The 22,950-nt window shown below is 43.9% G+C and overlaps 1 protein-coding gene across 4 annotated transcripts in view; it reads right to left on the reverse strand.

The window, feature by feature from the left end:
* LMBRD1 (LMBR1 domain containing 1) overlaps positions 1-22,950 on the reverse strand; it is a 346,839-nt gene that overhangs the window by 71,683 nt on the left and 252,206 nt on the right. For all 4 annotated transcript variants that reach the window (XM_032961536.2, XM_032961537.2, XM_076069959.1 and 1 more), the window contains one exon: positions 21,938-22,042. In XM_032961536.2, the coding sequence (XP_032817427.2) occupies positions 21,938-22,042 (105 nt within the window). The remainder of the gene's footprint in view (positions 1-21,937; positions 22,043-22,950) is intronic.

Genomic DNA, 22,950 nt, shown 5'->3' on the forward strand with positions numbered 1-22,950 from the left:
TTTTTTTCTCTCCACATGTGGAGTGTGGGCGGCAGTGGGAGGAGGCTGTGATTTATCAGCCGTGGTCGGTCAACTCCAGTATGACTCAGGTCATTACATGCCCCCCCTCTCACAGCAGCACCAGATTAAGGTCGCCATGGGCCCTAAGCCAGGAATCATATCTCAGGTCCCCGTCCGATGTCTTTCCATCATCTTCCCACCTTGGAAACCCTTTGCAGAGACCCCCGGGAGGCTAGGTAGGACGTCATTACAATCAACAGGGCACCGATGAGTGGGCGTCAATGGAATCGCACATTCGTCCAGAGTCCATCATGGCCAGCAATGGGTGAAGCCTGAGAGCTGTGCTGTTTGACATCTCCTCGACAGCATTAAGAGCAGGGCATTAATTAACCCTGCCGAAATCCGATTTGTTGATGTGAAATGCCAGGACATGATAGCTTAGACCACTTCATGGCAACGCACCTCGCCGTTACTTCCTGGCTACTGGAAGATCCTGTAACTGATATGCAAGCAACTTATAAGAAACAAGGTCTTCTCTGACAGTTTCCCAGCATCTGGCTTTAGGTCTCCCCTTGGTTTTGATCTCTGGCACCACTTCAATGGCTGTTTCGGTAACGTGTGCTCCTAAGTCCTGCGTACATGCCCACCGTCACAACCTGGCCTTGGTGAGTATGCAATGCTTTCCTGCCACTCTCTACGCTGGACTCAAGCTGTGTACTCAGCCTGCCATCAAAGAACGAGAACCCTCCACTTGCACCTAAATGGGCACCATGGTGGCGAGATGTAAACTACCTCGCCTGGTATACAGGAGGTTGTAGGTTCGATCCCGACCCTGAAGTCTGTATATTTGGAGTTTGCATGTTCTCTATCCCCGTGGTAGCATGGATTTTTCTCCACGGCCTCTGGTTTTTCCTCCACATTTAGAATCAACGACCGTTTAGAGTATTTGGCTACTATAAATTTCCACATGGTAAGCCAATTCATTGAGCTATCATTTGTGGCCAGGTGGCTTCTAAAAAAAGGTGTATAACTCTGTGAGCCTTAACCGGTAAAATGAAAAAATAGTATCGTTTTTATTTTCAAATTCCAAAGCTACTGCCATTCATATTTCCATTCCTACCAATCGACTGAACATACATAGTCAAGAGACCTACTCAATAAAAACTAAAACTAGTTGATTGGCTTACCAGACCAATATTATCCAGCAGCATATTTTTAAACAAGCAAAATCTAGAGCAGTGCCAGGCTTGTAAAAACAAATTCTGCAGGTTAACATAAGTGCTGAGGACAAATAGGCCGATAAGACGAAAGCAAATATTCGTTTCGATTTAAAGCTTTCGTGACTGCAAGGATTCATCTTCTTTGGTTCTTTCGGTAAAGTCACGCAGAATGAGAATAAAATAATAAATTGATAAAATAAAATAACACAATAAAATTCTCACGACGTTTCGGCCACAACACAACACAAGTGGCCGAAACGTCGTGAGAATTTTATTGTGTTATTTTATTTTAGCAATTTATTATTTTATTCTCATTCTACGTGACTTTACCGAGAGAACCAAAGAAGAGAAAACAAATATTCGCATTGTGGCCGAACAAGCGGTCTCCATTTTTAGAAATGCATTATTTAGCCACTAATTGTTTATATCTACTACCCAGTGCACAGTGAGTGTTTTGTTCAATGCACTTGCAACTTTGCAATGCACACTGCAAATGGGCACACCTGAGAATCTCGATAGGGGTCAAGAACGCCTGTCCCAGAGGCCAGGGTTCCAGTGGTAAATGCCCTACGGCGCGCGCTGTCTGTAGAGCTGCGCGAATGCTGAGCCACGTTGTGACTTGGAAATTAGTTTCAGGAGACCAGGTTGTTTGCCACAGCATGGGCACAGCAGGGAGTATGTGCAGCCCCCGTCGCAGCCAATAAGAGAGGCAGCCTTTTATAATTTATTTAATATGTCCGCAGCTCCCAGAGAGTGAAGTGTAGCGATATCTTTGCCAAATGTCACGCTCTGTCTCAAATGTGTTTTCTTTGCACGTTGTAGCTTGATGATGAAATTCAATTATGTACCACACTGTATATTTTCTCCACGTGAAGAATACGTTTTCTGTTTAAAAAAAAAAAATGTTGAATCAAGATATATGTCTTATGCTGCACAGCAGATGCCAATGGTTTGCCAGCCCAGTGTGGGGCCAATTCTAGAATGCCACGCTCAATAACATTAAAGTCTCTTGATGATGTCATTTTCACACAGTATTCCCTCGTTATTTACGAACTTGCTATCTGCGAATCACATCTGGAACTCTACACGACTGCATCATGTGATAAAGTGATGGGATAAAAAAAAAAGGTTTTCGCAGGCCAATATCATTATCCGCGAAATGTGCTATTCACAAGCATCTCCGGAACGTATTCCTTGTGAATAATGGAGGGAATACTTAAAGATACAAATCCATACAAACTGAGAGATGCCAAGGTGGTTAAGGGGCATAATGCCTAGACCAGGACACCAAGTTGCCAATATGAAGATGCTTGGTGTGAAGCTGCATCTCAGCTGCACATGACTAAACTAGGGTTCCATTAGAATGAGTTGATGGGTCTCAGTCCGATTACCATGACAACACACACAATATACCTGTGATGTAAACCTTGTTTCATTCACCTTCGTTCAGCATTGACAAATAAAATTATGTATATATATAACGGATGATTTGAAAGCAAGAAAGGGCACCACTTAAGTGTTGGGTGAGAGAGGCCGACTGAAGTGACTCCAGTAGTAGGTCTGAGGTATCAACTTCTGTGGGCCATTTCATGACATGCTGCCTGGTTATACGAGTTCCAGAGAAACATTTCTTCATTCTGTTTGCACGACTCGAACAACAAACACATTTAGGATACAGTTGGCTGTAAAACTAACATAATGAGAAACACATTTGCCGTGATCTATAAACGAGCCCTGAATACAATTGTCCTGGTCTCCTTGAACTAAGTTTCAAACCACTCATCCTGAAAAAGTGGCATTACGTCCCCACACATTTCCACATAAATGGCTTACGGTCAGGGAAAGTGAATTATTCAAGTGTGGCTTAACCTATAGTTCAACTCTTCCCAAGCTGTAGCATCGGCCTACGTTTCACATTTTGTCAAGCCAGATTAATCTTGCAGCTACTCACTCAGGTCCAAACTATTAGGGTAAGAGCCTGCTTTGTAAAAAAAAGTGAAAAATAATTTGCATTCCTTATAAGAAATGTACATCGCATTTAAACTTTTTAACGATTATCGCCGTATACTAAAAGCAGCTGTTTATCCCAAAGGTGATTTTGAGGAATATTGTTCTCTGGAGAACACACTCCATTATCCATCGGCTACACTTGAGTAGAGCTCAAATATGTTCCAGTGTAGGATTTTAATTTCAAATTAACAGATGTGCTCTGGCAACTGTTTATGCAGCGAAAGTGTTCAGTACTATTTATCGCTTCCAATTGCCGTGACAGTTTTCACAAATTGTTAACATTTGTCATTATTATTTCTAGTAATTCTAGGCACCATAATTATGCAAGATCACACCATTAAGTCACACGGCAGGGCCTCAATGAATGTTAACAAAGCACTGTATTTGTTATTTGTTATTATCCTTGCGTGCTATGATGTTTAATGCATCTATGAAACGCAGTGAACAATCAATCGAAAGACGTTTGCAATTTCCATCATCCCAGCCTATATTCATACATTTCCCCTGAACACTTTTGCATTATTTCAATCAAGAACTTAAGCAATCAGTTGCCTTCATGTAAAAACAAATGCATATCAATCATGATGAAATAATTTTTTAAAGGTATTTCTGGTGCAGCAATGTCATCAAGAAAAGTTCACAATGCAAACTTCAATGTATAAAAAACAATTGTAGATAGATACCGTGCAGAATCATTACAATCAAATCCAGTGCAAAGCAATTCATACTTAAATACAATGTACAAGACAATACATCAGCATTCATCTGGTTGAGTGGCATTGTGGTTGGAAGGGTTGTCTCAGGATCAGAAGGTTAAGAGTTTAAACCCCATTCAGGGTCAATTCCGCACTTCACGGTAAAGGGAGTATCACAAAGTGGAAAGCAAATAGTGGCCAATCTATGAACAAACCATCCCCTGCCATGTGAATGTGGAATTTCCTTCACTGGCTCAAGGTCACTGTACCAATCACTTGAGCAGGAGACAGTGATGCTTAACTTGACATGAAGGATGGATGCACATTAATGTTAGAATTATTATCAAGCACAATAAATCCATCTTCATAGATATGGAATTGCTGTGATGCCTGCATTAAAAGCTGCTAAGATATTCACATTCCCCATTGTCAATTAGTGGTTGAAGACAAGGAATTGAAAATATTTATTACTTATAATCGTTAATCAAATGTACGGATAACATTTTTATAGTTGGAACACACGGCTAGCACTTTGGAAGGATGTATATTAAAATCCTAGATGGGGGGGATTGCCTCACTCCATCATCCCTTATGGGGTTGTTAAAATGAGTACGAGGAAGCCATCGGTAGTTGTCCTTTGGAGTGATAAGCTCCCACCATCAGAAGGTGTAAATTCCGGTCTCAAAGTTACACGTAAAAATCAACATTGCTCGATGTTCAACTTGTTTAGAGTATTTGGCCGCGATAAAATGCCACGTAAAATGCCACTTTGTTGAGCTATCATGTGTGGACAAGTCACTTCCAAGTCTCACCTGGCAAAATAAAACATCGTTTTTGTCATTTTAGTTAGGGGGTTAAACAAAAACAAAAAAACACATTGAATATTTTGACATCTGTGTAAAAATGTTGTTTTAAAAGTACTGACATTACAGCAACGGAATTCCTCAGCCTCCACAATTGTTCCCGCAGCATTGCATCGCTATCAGAAAGACAGAGGTAGCTTCTGGAACCCACTGCGTGCACGCGCGAGCCACCATGCACGAGAGCGCGTGCCGGCGAGCGAGAGCGTGCACGTGACCTGCGAGTGCACGTGTGGGGGAGAGTGAGCACCGTTGTTTGCGAGCCAGCGGACTCCGGCCACCTTCCCTCCGGTCGCTCCTCTTTCCCAGTCGCAATTTCAACGTCCGCCACGTAATTGAGCGAAACGCGCACCAGTTATTAATAACCCCACACGTACGCAATGTCCACTCGCTGCATTAATTTGTTCACTGTAATTTTGTATTCACTTAGCATTGAAAATGTTTATTTAATCGTTATTCTCCCCAACGTCGATGTCACCGACACGTTTGGTTCCGCTTAATTGCCGACTCATCGCACCACGAAGTGAAATTCCGTCATTTGAAACCTACAAAAGTAAGACTTCACATCACGTGGGCAGTTTCAGTGCAGTGTGTCGGTGCACAGACTGCACAGAACGTCCATCGTGCCTTTCTGTCCACAGACTTTACACATTTCTAGATTTTTGTTTTCCCTCCCTACCGGTCATGCAAAAAACATATTCTGTCTGCGAACGTTTTTGTTTTGCCCAGTAAAGTCAAGAATCTATGGATGTTTTTGAGAATGTTTTTTTTTATTTGTGCAGGACTTAAAAACGAAAAAACAAGTCTGAGTGCTGTTGTCATGACTGGGTTAAGGTATGCGTACTGCTCTTTTGGGGACTAAAGCATTAAAATGCATAAGTTATTGTAATCAGACGCAAAGTAAAGAAGCAGCCTTGGACTAAGGCACGATATAAATCTATGCAACATAAGATTCAAAGAATAATTATACTCAAATGAGCACTTAGGCAGTGCTCATCACAATTTGTGGACCTAAACCGACAGTGAAAATTCCACATTTTCATGGCAGGGGCCAGTCTATCCACGGGACAACCAGTGTTGACAACCTACAAGAACTGAATTTTATTCACCCGAGAGCAGTAATTATCCGCGTTGGTCCACAACAGGGATTAAAACTCTTTATTTTCTTACCGTGAGCCAAACGTTTAACAGACGGTGCTACATGATCAGAGGCCACAGGTTTGGGTTTAAACCGAGTGCTACGCTTGATCATTCAGTGTGGCCCAGTTGATGTGACACAGTTCTAGACAAAGATGGGCAAGTGAAGAGGAGAGAGGAGGAGCCACCTCCCAGCAAGTGGTGGCAGACATTGGGGGCAGAAGGAGATTCGAAAAGGATGGAAGTTGTGCGTGCGGTAACGAGATATGAAGTAAAAAAAAATGAAGAGATATAATCTTCTAAAGCTGATCACTTGAATAGGTCTTGGCTATAAAATGACTTTTGAGACTGGGAAGGTGGAAAGGTCATTTGCTGTTCCAAGAAACCCAAATGTTTAAACAACATGGTGTCAACGTGATGTAGCGGTGCCCTGGTATCTTAGCCTTAAGCGAGGGAATGGAAAGCCATCAATTGACCTAATTACAAGTATGCTTTCGTAGAACAGATGAAGCCATTTCAACGAATCTCAAATTTAATTCATCATAAATATCAGGCTATTTGCTTTCATAGTACTCTCACCCCGCTGACCATATCCATCAAAACTGACATCTATTTTTGATTATTGTTGATGTCACGCGTAAATGAGGGGTGAAGCGGCATTATTTGAACCGCTCCTGGTCAAACCACGCAATCCTGTATAGTGGTGTAGTCAAACAACTCCCAGGGTGATGCGTTGGAGAGGAAACTTCACACGGTGGTGGATTTCTAAAGGCCTGCTAATTTTTAATTTAGAAAAAGTAACAGTTGGAGGCACATTGTGGAATTCAGAGGCAGAATAAACAGCAAGCACATGCCTCAGGCAATGACTGAAGATGTACCCGGATCAAAACAGCATAATGAAATAAAGACGTGAGTGGGAACGGGTCGCAGAATTTTGCACACAAATAAATATTTGATCATGGCATTCATTATTGATTTATTATGAGTGTGTATTTCCTACTCTGACATGGACAGCAAACATGAACATTAGAAAGGCAAAATGGAACAAAGGCTCGAAAGTGTCCAAAGAATCACGGAAAGATGCATGCGGGAAAGGCAGAAAGATAAATACAGGGATCAGGAAACGAACTCGAATAAGAGACATCATATTGACTGAAGGAAAGTAAGGTGGTTTGGCAGAACACGCCAATTGAAGGAATGACAACGGGAACCTTAGAAGCCTGAATGGCGTGGCACCCAGGCTATGGAACGCCGCGGCACTTGAAATCAGGCAATCGGAGTCGGTAGGTATATTTAAGTCTGCTTTGAAAACCCATCTCTTTAAAGCGGCCTTCCCTCTTTAGTTTGATCGGTTGCCCCCTGGTTCTGTTTTTGTTTCCTGCTTTTCATGCATTGCGCATTGGGATCCTAGGATGGCATGCGCATTATAAATTATAATTATGATCATTAAACCTACGTAAAATGTGTGTGACACAGCCCGGCAATCAACATACATTTGGAAAACCCTGCTTGTCCGAGGCGCGCATCTTGCGCTTCTGTTCATCCTCAGCAGCAGAGCTATTTAATGATTGTATTTTTATAAACCATGGTTCATGCCTTGCCACGGACAGGTAATCTGCTTTCCAATTGGTTGGGCTAAAATGGACTGTTTACAAGTGGATCAGTAAACTTGCAATTAAGAACTATTTATTTTCACGTGAATTTTTTGTTTGATTGGTATCAGGGTTTGTGTCCTACAGTTGTGTTGTTGTTGTTGTGTTAAATACCGCAAGGGTTTGTTTGTTGTGCTTTTTTGGCAGTAGGCCACGAGTGTCTGATGCCTATTTGGACTCGATTCAACGCTTCTATCACAGCAACGTTCACGGGCATACGATGAAGAGAAACACGATGCCAGATGCCTACGATGTACACAGACTGCTGCTGCCGCTGTTTTTTTAACGGATCTGTCCACTCTCCCGAGTATTTAGGCAGGAGTCTGCCTTCTCAACAATAAAAAAAATGCTGTCCTGTGACCCTATTCCAAGAGGCGTGTGACAATTCACCCCTGAGTGATGTGACTCATCATAACTCTTTGGGGGTGGTGATTGCATTAAATAATGTTTTCTAGTTTTTATTTTGTCTCGGTTTTGCTCCATTATCCAAAAACGTGGCATTACGATACCATTTGCTGTGTTGTTACATGCCCCCCACTATTCATCTTTTTGTTTGAATGCTCCAAGGATAAACAATTGTAAAACGTCAGGTGTACTTATTTCATCATTACGTTACTTTGGGAACACATTGCACCAGCCCACCTGGAAAGATGTAATTGCGAATTTTTTTTTTTCAGGATGGCAAGATTCACAAAAACAATATGTAAATGCAGCCCATCATCCCTTGTGCATTGATAAAATAGGTACAACCTTCTTGTAAGTCAACAATGGCCCTCCTGTGATGCCTCCCACCATAGGAATGAGGACTTTCCATCAATGGTTAATAAAACCAACAGACTCGTGCAGACAAGACATATAAAAAGGAGAAATCTGAATAATTTTGTATTTAATCGCAATCAAAAATTATCAGAGTTTATAAAAATCACTGTGGGATGGAGGGGGGCATTAGATGTCCAAAAAAACAACCATGCGACACACACTGTGATAAAAAAGCATATACTCTCAAACACACTTAAGAGTTTATCTTAACTGTGAAACAAAGTTACACAAAAAAACGACAAAAAGGGTTCAAGAAGCAGCCCAAGTTTTTCATAAAAAAAACCCCAACGAAGTTTCTGAACTCATTCGCCCAAGATCTGTAACACAAACGAATTTTTAGCATCGCTAGAAAGAAACATTTTGCCCAGCAGCAGCAGCAGACGGGGAAGCAGGCTCTCGTAAAAAAAAAAACTTGACAAAGGAAATGCACGGAGCGCCGCCGTCAACAGGTTAGCGATTTGAGTAAACAAATGTGAGCGCTGTCCAATGTTTTTGATTTAGCATGAGAGCAACTCGACGCAAGGGTACTTGTGAATACACGGGCTGCCGCGTGGAACGCTGGGGGATTCCACACGCCCCTGCATAGGAGAGAACTCAGTGGCCGTGGGTCAACGAGACGTAGGTTGTTTAACGTTATAACGAGCTTAAGGGGTTGCTTCAAGGGTTGCATGCACGATCGGTATTCCCGTTACGCATGCCGAGAGAGCGGACAAAGTCACTTGCGGCACCAGTTACTAATTGTAAGGTTTTTTTTTTTGTGAATTCAAGTACATTTTTCAACTTGCTAAAGACAATAGGGTATTGAGTAATAATGATGGGGCTCCTCAAGATGCATTTTACGACCCTCTTGGGTACCTCCACTCTCCTCAATTCTTCATTAAGAGAATTACCAAATACTCCAATACGAGAACCCCCCCTAAAGGGAATCTTCAGACTCAGATAAATGGACAATTACCAACGATTTCAGCCAGAGCAGCGAGATGCAAGGTGAAAGATACTGGAACGTGGATCAGGCGCAGAGTTTGGTTGGCTTCACAAATCCCTTGGTGCTTAGCAAAGCCACTTTTTGACCTTTTCAGTCCTTCATAGACATAGTGATGGGCCATGTAGACTCCTGAACGATCGCCAGTGTTCAATAGAAATCAAGTGAAATCTTTACTGCACAATAACATTCCGTGTATTATTTTGTTGCTTTAGTCAGACGAATATCGAGCTAGGTCCTCCTCCTGTGGTTTGACCACGCCATTCAATTGGAAGGACACAAGGTCATATCCTGACTTGGCGATGACCTAGACCGATAAGTCCATCGGGGTCCATGACATGGGAACTGCTTTGTGAAAACTTAAGTCAACAGTCTGTAGAGCTCATGCACCTCTATATGTGTATATGTGTAGTGACATAAATGGGGTCACTATGGCTGTTAGTGCCAGCTACCGTCACGAGTGGAACTGTGGGTCTTGGGCCTCTCTCGGGCACCAGAGTGGGTATGCCATGGAAGCAGGCCCTAGGGGGCATAGTTCTGGTGACAGTGAGAGAGAGGTCGAGTGAGGACATGGCAGTCTGGGTGACCCCGAGAGGGCACGTGATCGGACAAGGTGGCAAGGGGGGCCAAAACGAGGGAGAGAGGGACACGTGATGTAGGGGCCAGAGTCTTCGGGAAGGATCTGGAAGGGGGCGTGGCCAAAGGGGGAGCCCGGCCACGCCGCGGCTGATAAAGGCCGAGTCCCGAGCCCCGATCGGGGCTGTTCTATGGAATCAACCCTCGGTGCAACGCCTCTCCGATTTTCGGTCTTCGCTCGGCATCGTGGGTCAGTCAGAATGTTACCGACTGACCCGGTTATGTAGTTGCCCCGTTGTGGCTTAATTAATACTCAAGTGGCTATCACCTATGTTGTTATTCCGTACGTTTATGTCATTAACCGGTTGGGGTGTTGAAATAAACGTGTTTCCTCCAAGTCAAGTGTGTGCCTCCGTGAAGAACAACATGTAGCCAAACGGCTGGCTTAATTTCGTCATCGTTTTCAAGCCGACTCTCTCTTAGATTGTTTGCTAGAAGACTTTAAGTGGCCTCTCAAGGATTTCAGGGCCTTCCTCGGGCTGGGTGTTGTTACCCAGAACACAAATGCGCTCCTAAACTTTCTTGTTTATCATTTCAAAGCGGCGAATCCTGACGAAGCGACGGGCGTGCGGGCACGTCTTTATATACGGCACGTTCTGCATCACAACAAGGGCTCTGTCTCTCCGGTGACCAAGTGTCTGAACTAATTTTTTTGTTAGATTGCCGAGCACAACTTAAAAATTAAGAGTTCCTTCTGTAAAAGAGTCACTCATCAGAATTCTGGCATACAACTGGATGCCGATATTGTAATTCAATGAAATATTACCACACATGCTTGAAATAAATGAATTTCCTCACCAATAAAAAAAACAATTATCTGATTGCCCATGAGGCTTCAGTAAAACTGAGCCTTGAGGCTTCATGCGACATTGCGCAATTCCCCAAATATGGAGGCGCGTTTCGATTAAAAACATTAGTGAGTGTTTATACTGCACGTGGCAGGAAACAGGAGCACCCGGAGAAAACCCCACGCGTGCGAGGGAGTGACACTCTATCCCAAACTGATGGGACAGATGATGCGAGTCCACATTTCCTGTACTGCCTTCTCCTGCAGAGCCAGGGTAAGGCATCTCGACGCCCCCATGGGAAGGGAGTTTCACAACATGTGTGCGGTGATCCACCAAGCCTTCACATGGATCAAAGCGTGCGTCACCACTGCCCGGCTAATGTTACTGCCATTTTTTGTTTTGTCTGCAGGAGGAAACCTGAGTACCCAGAGACCAGAGAAATCCCACATCAGGGAAAACACAAACTGCAAATACACTGCAGTTGCACAAGCTATTAGCTGCTCTTTACCGCCTCTGTGTGGCACCTTACTGTCCTGCAGACCCCATCTCTCTGTGATTCACCAACCTCACCTCCAGGTCACTGGATTACAAGCACACGCCACCACGTTTTAGAGTGAATAGGAGTTATAATTCTGTGTAACAAAAAAAGAATTGTTCCTGGGTAGTAAGTGTTATTTCCTCATTGCTTATGCCTCAAAAGTAACATAAAATGGCTATTATTCCCCACAAACTTTGCTTTTGTGACCAGGACAGTTTTATTTTGAAATGTACCTATTTGCAATGAGAAAACGTGGTGTGCTTTTGTGTCATTCCTTCACATAAAGTCCTGGTCACAAAAGCAAAGTTTGTGGGGAATAAGTTTTATATACTTTTAAGGCACAAGCAATTAAAAAATAACACTTACTACCCAGGGACAAAAATAGTGTTACATATTGATATAGAATTGTCAGGATTAAACAGCATGAGCGACATGCGCGCAATAAAATGCGTGAATACATTTGATGGGGAGTCGGAGGTGAAGGGTTACAGGATGTGGAGCATTATAAACAAACACATTGCCCCTCACTAACGAGCACTGAGATCATGGTGCTCATTCAGGAACCCATAATTACCAGATGCTTAAAAATACATTCTATTTAATGTGCACAATTTGCGAACACCAAATGAAATTGCTTTAAAAAAACGTAAATATGGCGATGCATTACTAGTGCTATTTCTACTGCGGAAAAAAATCCCGTGGCCAAAAAGCTACTGCAGCTATACAAGCTGTGATGATTAATGACAAAAGGGCTCACAATGCTCTGTGTGTTATATGCGGATGGGTGGCGCTGTGATTAGTGACCGTCTCAAAATCAAAAGTTTGGAAGTTAAAACCCAGGTTAAGAGTCAGCTCAGATCTTCTTCCCTCACTGGTTGACATAATAATTTAATGCAAGGTCAGAAGCAATTGAAAATAAATAATCTAGTAAAAGCGATACTCGTACAAAAAATTGTGAATATGAATTAAATTATGATGAGTAAATAGGTGCAAACGTAGACAATTGTAAAGCAAGACAAACACATTGATAATGTTCCGATAAGGAATAAAGTCACGTTTTGAAAATTGGTGTCGGGCAATGGTATTCTATCTATTTATCAGTGCCACACGTGAAATAATTTACTGGAATTTGTATTGAGCTTTGGATCATGGTAAAGAAAAATGGAGGCACGTCTGAGATTTCAAAGGTTTGCCTGCACAGTGAGTGTGGAAACTTCACCACTGGGCTCAATGTTGCCAGTCTTAACGCGTGCCACCTCGCGCTCGTTTAGGCAGGAGGTATAGACGTTCACGACCACTTGTGGAAATGTGAAAAGGAGTTTGTGAAAATGTGAGTGAGAATGAGCTGTGTGTGAGCTGCGTGTGTGTGTGTGTGTGAGCTGCGAGTGTGTGTGAGTGAGCTGTGTGAGGGTGAGCCGTGTGAGAGTGGCCGTGACGAGAGGGACTTCTGTGTTCGTGTGTGTGTGTGATGGTGTGGTGATGTGCGCTCGTGTGTGTGTGATAGTGTGGTGATGTGCACTCGTGTGTGTGTGTGTGATGGTGTACACTCGTGTGTGTGTGTGTGTGATGGTGGGGTGATGTGCGCTTGTGTGTGTACCTGGCGCAGCCTGAGTGAGGCCTGGTTGGTCGCGCACGTGGCGCAGCCTGAGTGAGGCCTGGTTGATCGTGCACCTGGTGCAGCCTGGGTGGGGCCTGGTTGGTCGTGCACATGACACTGCCTGAGTGAGGCCTAGCTGATCATACACCTGGCGCAGCCTGAGTGAGGCCTAGCTAGATTGTGCGCCTGGCGCAGCCTGAGTGAGGCCTAGGTAGTACTGCACATGACACAGCCTGAGGCCGAGTAAATCGTGCACCTGGCGCAGCCTGAGCGAGGCCTGGCTGATCGTGCACCTGGCAAAGCCTGAGTGAGGCCTAGTAAATCGTGCACGTGGCGCAGCCTGAGTGAGGCCGAGTAAATCGTGCACCTGGCGCAGCCTGAGTGAGGCCTGGCTGATCGTGAACCTGGCGCAGCCTGAGTGAGGCCTAGTTAATTGTGCACGTGGCGCAGCCTGAGTGAGGCCTAGCTAATCGTGCACCTGGCGCAGCCTGAGTGAGGCCTAGTAAATCATGCACAAGGCGCAGCCTGAGTGAGGCTTAGTTGGTCATACACGTGTCACAGCCTGAGTGAGGCCTGGTTGTGCACATGACACTGCCTGGGTGAGGCCTGGCGAATGGTGCACCTGGCGCAGCCTGAGTGAGGCCTGGTTATTCATGCACAAGGCGCAGCCTGAGTGAAGCCTGGTTGACAGTGCACCTGGCGCAGCCTGAGTGAGGCCTAGTAAATCGTGCACCTGGCGCAGCCTGAGTGAGGCCTAGTAAATCGTGCACCTGGCGCAGCCTGAGTGAGGCCTAGTTAATAGTGCGACGGACCACAAGCTGTGTTCTTGCCAAGGCGACACTGCCATGGACCCCAAGCTGTGTTTATGCCAAGGCATCATTGCCACGGACTCCGAGCTGTGTTCCTGCTAAGGCAACATTGCCGTGGACCCCAACCTGTGTTCCTGCCAAGGCAACATTGCCACGGACTCCAAGCTGTGTTCCTGCCAAGGCAACTTTGCCAAGGACTCCAAGCTGTGTTCCTGCCAAGGCAACATTGCCACGGACCCCAAGCTGTGTTCCTGCCAGGGCAACATTGCCACGGACCCCAGGCTGTGTTCCTGCCAGGGCAGCATTGCTAAGGACCCCAAGCTGTGTAAATGCCAAGGCAAGATTGCTACGGACCCCAAGCTGTGTTCCTGCCAAGGCAACATTGCCACGGACCCCAAGCTGTGTTCCTGCCAAGGCAACATTGCAACGGACCCCAAGCTGTGTTCCTGCCAAGGCAACATTGCCACGGACCCTAAGCTGTGTTCCTGCCAAGGCAACATTGCCACAGACCCCAGGCTGTGTTCCTGCCAAGGCAACATTGCCACGGACCCCAAGCTATATTCCTGGAAAACTTCACGGAGATCGTCAAGATGGCCAAAGGTCGTAAATGAAGAGTCTCCTGTGTGGGCTTCAGTGGGGCCGTTTGGTCGGGTAGCAGAGACACGAGAGGCCAAGAAACGACATCCCAGTCGTGGGCTGAGCTAAAGGAGGGCTAGCTCAAGCACCATTCTGTCCCTGTCTGGGGGGGGGGGGGCGCTGTTCAACCTTAGCACATGGGCGAGAAGCCGTGCATGTGTGACGAGTGCGGCAAGACGTTTTCTCGCGCTCGCCCTACAAGTATATATATTTTTTCTTTTCCGCTTGTGCGTTAATCTGTGTTTACCCTGGATATTTTATAGATGTAATTCTCCTGTTGTGTATCCTACTGCTATCCCTCCCGGCCATATCTAGTGCCACACTCAACTCTACAAACAGCTACCCTCGTTACTTTGCGTCCATACTTGTTGCTCGATTTGCCACTACACCTGCTAATGAAACAGCTCATAGACACTTCTACACTCCATCATTGTATCCTTTTAGACCCTATCTTTGTCCCATTACTTCACCAGCACTCCTTCCAAACTTCATTCTGTTCTTAAAAATAACACCATCTGCGAGCTACTGCTATTCGTCCAAGGTTCGCCGCTCTTCATCCTTTCACAGAAAATACTGGTGCAAACTATTAATTCTACTTTTCTTATTTCTGGGCGGTATTGAGCTTCATCCTGGCCCAAATGAAAAGAACTCGTACAATTCTGTAGATTTTTCTGGCAGGAAAGGTATTGGTGTTCTACATATCAACATCAGAGGGCTTGTGATTAAATTAAGTCAACTAGAAGTGGAAAATCTTGACCCGGACATTTTTTGCCTAACAGAAACATTTCTCACTCCTGCCGTCAATGACTTGCAGATTGCGAGTGACAACTACAACCTTTTTCGGCTTGACCGAGGATCTAAAGGAGGTGGAATTGCCATCTATGTTCGTAATACTATTGCATGTTCACTAGCTCACTCCTTGTTAAAAAAATGTTGCTTTGAAGGTCTGGCTCTCAGAATAACTCTCCCAAATAATCAACAGATATTGGTAGTGTGCTGCTATCGACCGCCAAGTCGGAAGGATGTTGAAGCTGCATCTGCATTGAGAGAGCTTTTTGGGGGTCTCCCTAAAGGTGAAATAGTTTTAGCGGGTGATCTAAATTGGAATTGGCTAAACCCGCCGGCCGTGGCCACAAATTTTGCAGATGAATTTAATCTGTTTCAATTAATAAATGTCCCCACAAGACCCAACCTAAAAATCCGGGACAGTCATCTCTGCTTGACGTCCTATTGACAAATGCCCCTCACAATTTCACACTGACTGGTGTTCTGGGTAATAACCTTAGTGATCACTCCTTCATTTTTGGGGTGAGATCATCAGCCACACCCAAAGCCCCCCCTAAATTGGTTGAGAAGCACTCTATGAGACACTTCAGTACTCAGGCATTTACTAATAATGTGCTTCACTTGGATATTGACAAGGTCTGTGACATCCCCAACCTGACGAGGGCTTGGGAGACCATCAGGTACACGTTTCTCCAAATTCTTAACAAACATGCTCCGTTCGTTAGATTTAAAACTAAAGGCAACCGCCCACCATGGCTTGATCCTTTGATTACAAAGCTCATGAAAACTAGGGACAAGGCTTGGGCATGTGCTCAGAAAAGTAATTTGGTCAATGACTGGTTATATTACAGGATTTTAAGGAATAGATGCGTCAAAAACAATACGGCATGCAAAAAATGCCTACTTTTCCTCCACTCTCCTGGAATCACATGTAAATGCCAGGATTTTCTGGAAAACAATTAAATATATCGAAAAGGCATCCAAAACAATCTGCCCGTTGAGCTTAACCGAAATGGGGAATATTTTTCAGATCCCAAAACAATAGTTGACAATTTTAACCTCCATTTTAATGCAGCTGGTAATCTTTTTGATAATGTATTGGGAGTCACCCCTGCTCATGCAAATTCCTACACCACTGTCCAAACATTAAACGAATTTAGTTTCCAGCCAATCCATGAAAGTAATGTTCTGAAACAACTGTCCTACCTCAAAAGGTCCTCCTCTATCGGAGCAGATAGTATTCCCGTCTTTGCTCTACTAACTGTTGGTCACCTAATATACAAATCTATAGCCCATATTTTCAACCTTTCCATCAAAGAAGCATCAGTTCCTCTAGAATGGAAACATTCCTATGTCCGTCCACTTCACAAAGGGGGCCCTAAAGATGATCCAAATAACTACCGACCTATCTCAATTTTGTCCCCGTTGATGAAAATTTTTGAAAGATTATTGACCTACCAAATTAGCAGTTTCCTGTCCACCAACAATCTACTACATCTAAAACAATCTGGGTTCTGAAAAAAATACAGCACCACATCTGCTGCATTACACTCTCTGAATCACATTTACAGTAGCCTTGATAATAAGCAGTACTGTGCCTATCTTTTTCTAGACCTGTCCAAAGCTTTTGATACAGTAGACCACAACACCCTGCTTAGTAAACTAAGTTGCCTCGGTTTTTCCGAAAATGCAGTAAAATGGTTACAAAATTACCTCTTTTCTTGCACCCAAACTGTATTCACAGATTGTTGGAGGTCAAACAGTCTTAAGATAACAAAAGGGGTTCCACAGGGTTCCATCCTCGGCCCCCTTTTGTTCTCTCTTTATGTCAATGACTTGGGCACTGACCTGGATCATTCCAGGGTAAATCTGTTTGCAGATGACACGATACTGATTACTGCTGACCGCTCTCCGGATGACGTGATTGCTAAGCTACAGGGTGATTTCAACAAACTACAACATCAGCTAGTTGCTCTTAAACTAGTCCTGAATGCCTCCAAAGCCAAGGTGCTATGCTTCTCACCAGGCCTAAAGCAGGAAGTTATATTCCCCAATTACATTCCTTAAATAATTATCAAATCGAGCAAGTCAAGATCTATAAGTATATTGGGGTCATCCTGGATTAAAAACTGAATTTTGAAGATCACATTGATTATATTGGTAAAAAGACAAAATTAAAAATTGGTTTTCTGTATCGACACAAGCACTGCTTCCCCCCAATGTTCCGTTTGGAATTGATAAAAGCTACCATACTGCCTCTACTTGACTACTGTGACATCGTGTATAAATCAGCCCCAAGTACTGTACTGAAGAAGCTTGATTCCATCTATCACTCGGCCTTAAGATTTACATTGAACTGCCCATATAGGACTCCCCACTGTGATCTCTACATTGGGTCAAACTTAACATCTCTTAATGTTCGATGGCGTGTGCACCAGATCTTATTTATTCACGATGTACTTACAAAAAAATCCACAGACTACCTGCTGGATCTCCTCTCTGTTTCAAAGAACAAATTTGACCTAAGGTCTTCGCTCATTTACCAGCTTCACATTCCCTATTTCCATACAAAAACTGGGGGAAGGGCCTTTGCTATTGATGCCCCCAGGGTCTGGAATGCTATTGCCAATAAACTGCAACTTGAATCGCTACCAATGAGATCTTCTCTCAAAACTGCTCTAGAGGAGTTGTACACCCCTAGCTGCCACTGCTATTCATGGGCGTAAAATAAAATAAAATGTTTCGCTCCGGATGACGCTGCAAAGTATTATCTGTATTTTTATTTAGCGTGCTGATCTTAAAGGTGCATTGAAAAATTTGATACTCCGACTGATGCTTCTGTTGTTGTGGAGTAACTCATGCAGCCAGCAATGGCTCTAGGATTTGGTGTTACATTTTATTTATGCAGTTTATTGTAAAAATTCGGTCACAGTCCCTATGATCACTGTTACGTTGCAATTATGGCTTTATTTTTTGGACATTTCGAAAACGTTTTTTGGTTTGGACATGTTTGTTTTGTTGTAGTACGGAGTTAGACTGATGGCCTTAATCTAAGTTTTCTTGTGGTTGTTGTTGTTGTTTGACTTGCATCCCACTGGGATTTTTTGCACACAGCGTTGGTGTACGGTGCTTTTTTCAGGAATATTTTGCTGTTTTTTTCATGGTTTGTCTGTTTGCACAGTCACATAGTCACTTTAAGATGTTTTTCTTGTTCGTGTTTTTGTTTTTTTTGTTTGTTGTGGTTGCACCCGATTCAAGAGCCAAATGTCTCAAGGGCTATACCAAAATAAATAAACTGAAAACTGAAACTTGCAGAGGTTCACAGTTCGAATGCAGCAGGCCGCCCTGCTTGATACTGCCAGTGCAATAACCGAAACGATAACGTGCTCTCCCTCTCAGTGGACGTTAAAGATTCCCCCTGATGTCATTCGCAAGAGGAGCCCCGTCGAGTGCCGGGCATCAGGGTCCAAATTCGCCAAATTGGAAAGAAAAAAAAACACCGTGAGTTACTCCATCGGGATTATTAATAGCAACCATCATCTCCTACTGGCAGACTAATACCCCAGGTCACTCTTGCACACGAAACTTATTTTGTTCTCTTTAGTCCTCACCTCGTTAAACAAAGTAAACTTGACATTTAAAGTAGTTCCACCCGTCTTTATTCTCGAGAAAGCTTATACAGGGACCCCTACTTATGATCGAGTTAGGTTCCAGAAGTCTGTTTGTAAGTCGATTTGTTCGTAATTACTTCTGTCGATTCCAAACATGTTGTACGACATGTACGCTAAATACGGGGAATGGCTTTAAAAGTTGTACAACCTCCTGTAGATGTCACTGGTTCTTCATATTCTGAAGATGTCGATGCCACCACCACCATCTATTGGGCGGCGGTTGAACTTACGACTCTCGATCCGTACAGTTTCAGGCAACTGGACAACTGGACATACGAACAGGTTTGTTCGGATCAGGTTTGTTCGTATGTCTGAGAGTTCGTAAGTCGAGTGTTCGTAAGTAGAAGAGTTGCTATATTCTCTGAAGAAGTCTTTTTTATTACCTGTTAAAGTTATTAGGAAATGTGAATTGCCATTTAACATTGCACCTCAGTACAGTAAAAAAAAAGCTTCGCTATGTACTGTTCACGGGGCTTTCAGAGAAAAACATTTAAATAGCTCTTGGAATAATTCTAAATGAATTAGTTTTCATTTAAATCAATGGCTTCACAGTTAAAAGGCAGTTCATGTAGATTACATCTGTTTATGCTAAAACATACTAGTGCTATCTTAATGTCACCACAATTTCACAACAAGAGCATTCTTAAAGCACTTTTGACTTAGTATCCGTGATATTATCTGGCACTTTTAATTGTTATTTATTTTTTACTCCTTAAATATCAGCTGGGAAACAATGCCCTATGTGAACCCACAGCCAATAGAAAGCCTCCCTGCGTCATGGTGTAGTCATTGTTTCCCTCTACTTCACTACGCTCGTAACCGGTTCATCTTATCACTCGTCCGGAAATTCATCGAACTTAGTTTCCCAGAAATTTTGATTTAAAGCTTTCGTGACTGCAGGGATTCATATTCTTGGTACTTTCGGTAAAGTCACGTAGAAGGGAAACAATAAAATAATAAAAATATAAAACAATAACATTCTCACGACATTTCGACCGTAACACAAGCAATCATCATCAGGTGTGAAAACCAGGTTGTAGCACAGCATGGCCAAGCACTACACCGCCGCTCCACCCCAGGAAACCATTTACAACGTCAAAGAGCTGGTAATCTAGCCGAGGTGCACCGAAAGATAACACTAATAATAACTCACCAAAATAAAGTCATATTACGAGAATCATTGCCTGAAACGCGAGCTTGTCTAGTTTTTCCTTCTATAAGCCATGCAAATGATGACAGCAGTGCAACGATTTCAGCGTTAAGGATGCAATATCCTCGTACTGAGTCACTCTTGCTTAGCATGAAAGCGATGAGTGCATGCTCTTTACGCTTCTTCACTAACAATGGCCTGTGATAAATAACTTTTGATACCTTTTTTTACATTTACACAGATTAGCAAACAGTTTGTGTAATGGTCAGAGATAAAATTATTCGAAGGGCTTCCCTGTTGACATTATTTTTCAGGGTTAACTCAGCCCACCTTTCTACTGCAATTGGTCAAATGAACTCGACTCCCTGGGAAGCGAACAGCAGCTTCCCTGTTGTGAATCAAGCATGGCCATCGTAGTGATGTTGGCAAGTGCCACTCGGTGCCTGGGAGAGGCACTTTATTAATGTTAACGATGATGGAAATTATTAATAAAGATGATGATAATGGAATAAGCAATGATAAATGAAGATGATGATTAACACGTAAGCCTTTTGCGACCAATATTATTCATAATAAAGGTTTTTGGGTTAGATCGTGTAAATATAAATGTGTTGTTAACCGGCCACTACCCGACACAGCCAATCAGTAAGGTTTGTCACGTAAACAAATCGTAAATGCTGTGGGTTTACTCTTCAACACACCGGTGTGCTGAAGTAGTAACTAATTGGCACGTCTTGTTTATGACACAAACATTACTAATTGGCTGTGCCGGGTAGTGATTGGGTTAACGACACATTTATATGTACACAATCGAACCGAAATAAAGTTATTATGGAGGATAATGACGCTGCTGCTGCTGCACAAGCCGCATCCCCAAAGCAGGACTGACACGATTCTGCAGAACGATAGGAAATGTCGCCATCGTTGGCTCCTACATAACCCTGCTCAATTTAGGACATTCCACACTTGTCGGAATAGGCAGCAATGGAACGGGCGTTTTTGAAGTGTGGAATGGACCTGACATGCATAGCAAATTTACCAAATGGGCTCTGGCGTTTCTCACCCCCCCCCCCCCACAAAAACCGGCCATCGTTGTGCCAAAGGGTGGCAAAGGGTGGCAGAACAATGGCCAATTGCTTGGTGATATCGGGCCTTCATAGTCTCAGTGGGGCTCGTGCCTGGCCATAAATTATGGGTCACGATGATGGATGCGGTTCGGGTGTCCATCCACAATCGGAAGTCTCAAAAATTCAAATCCTCGTCGGAGGGGAGAGGACTCGGCCCGGCATTTCGCCAGGGTCAACTAAACGGGTACCCACAATGCAGGAACTTGAACAGCCGTCGCTCTATTAAGAGACTGGCTCCTGTCAAGGGGATGTGGAATTTGTATCACTGCGAGTGCCAACATTGGAGATGAGCTCGGATTAAATTGCTCTCGATTGAGCGGCAGGACAATTTGACTTTACTCTCCAATAAGTGATCTCATGGGGAGGGGGGAAAGGGGGGGTAACGAGGGGGGGGGGGTAACGGGGGTGTAGGGGGGTTTTGGGGAAAGGGGGGGGAAGGTCAGTAAGCAATTATTGTCATGTTGCCAAAAGGGAACAATTTTGTATCGGTTTGTATCCCCCGCATAGCAATTTGTGTTAGAGCACCTATGAAAACCGACACGGCACACGAGGGGGGTGGGTGGCCAGCACCACGCCCGGCCGCCTTTGTCTCCCCACAATGCTGATGTTTACACCACACACCGGGTACTCATTTGAGGCTGAGTCGACCTAGGCGAGGCCCATGACCGGTTCATACAACCGTCACCGGCGTTGACCGCGAGGTGGAATCGAACTCGTGCTGCCAAAAGGCAAAAATTCCGCGTCGGTTTGTCATCATCTTCGTTGTTGTAACTGCGAACGTGTTTTTTTTTTTTTTGCAATGGGTGTATTATGGTCGGACATACCTTCATCCAGAAGAACCATATTCCCATGTTGCGTATGCCAGCCATAGAGGTCACCACAAAGTACATGGTAATGATGGCCATCAGGATATAGTCCAAAGGGAAAACCTGTGCACAAACACAACAACAAAGGACACTGGAGCCCGGATGACGCCACAACACAACGCATTACCACGCTTTCAAGTCTGCAGCATCTAACTTCATTTCTGCTACGTCTCCTTGCCTCGTAAACACTGCACTGTCACCAGTTACCGCTTTCAAAGCAAAGCGTGTATGGTCCCTTGAGCAACAACTAACATTATTGATTGTTTTTTTACTTACTTACGCGGATTTTTTTTAAAAGAACAATATTCACGAGGTTTTGCAGGCGTAATTGAGATTGCACCAAGGCAAATGATATATTACTAACCAAGGCATGTCTTGGTTAGTAATATAAACACACATATATGTAAAAAAGCATACTTTACTGGAGTACACCTACACAATAGATACGTGCAATACCTCTTTTGTAAAAACTTAAAAGAGTATAAACATAAAGAGGATAGACGAATCGTCTTTTGTTAACGCCAATTATAATTATGTGCACCGGATGACAATACAACAAAGGGTAAACTGCATGCTAATACAGACACGATGAAGGCGAGTTAAAGGATGAAAGACTCTTCTGCATGCCCGCCTTTAATCTCGCTGATAGTGCTGGAAGGTCACAGTGAGTGTCCCGAGTGAATGCAGGAAGTTGCTCTGAAGCAAAGCGAATTAAATAGGCTCCCTCAACGTGGGTAATTGCGGTTCGTACCTTTAACCTCGAGGCAACTAGAGGCATGAGAAAACTGCAGCTGTGTTTAATGCCTTCGCATTGTGCGCAAGCTGCTGCAATCAACAGACAGGAACAGATATCCCAACCCCTGCTGATCAGTCGACGTAAATAAAATAATGAACGGTGCACGTCACGAGATTGGAGACGTTTCGCGATTGTTTGCATGAGGGCAAAGCGCGCGAAGAGCACCGTAGAAGCA

Source organism: Petromyzon marinus, chromosome 27 (assembly GCF_048934315.1).
Source record: "Petromyzon marinus isolate PM22_M1 ecotype Great Lakes invasive population chromosome 27, UKy_Petmar_22M1.pri1.0, whole genome shotgun sequence".
Taxonomy (NCBI): Eukaryota; Metazoa; Chordata; class Hyperoartia; order Petromyzontiformes; family Petromyzontidae; genus Petromyzon; species Petromyzon marinus.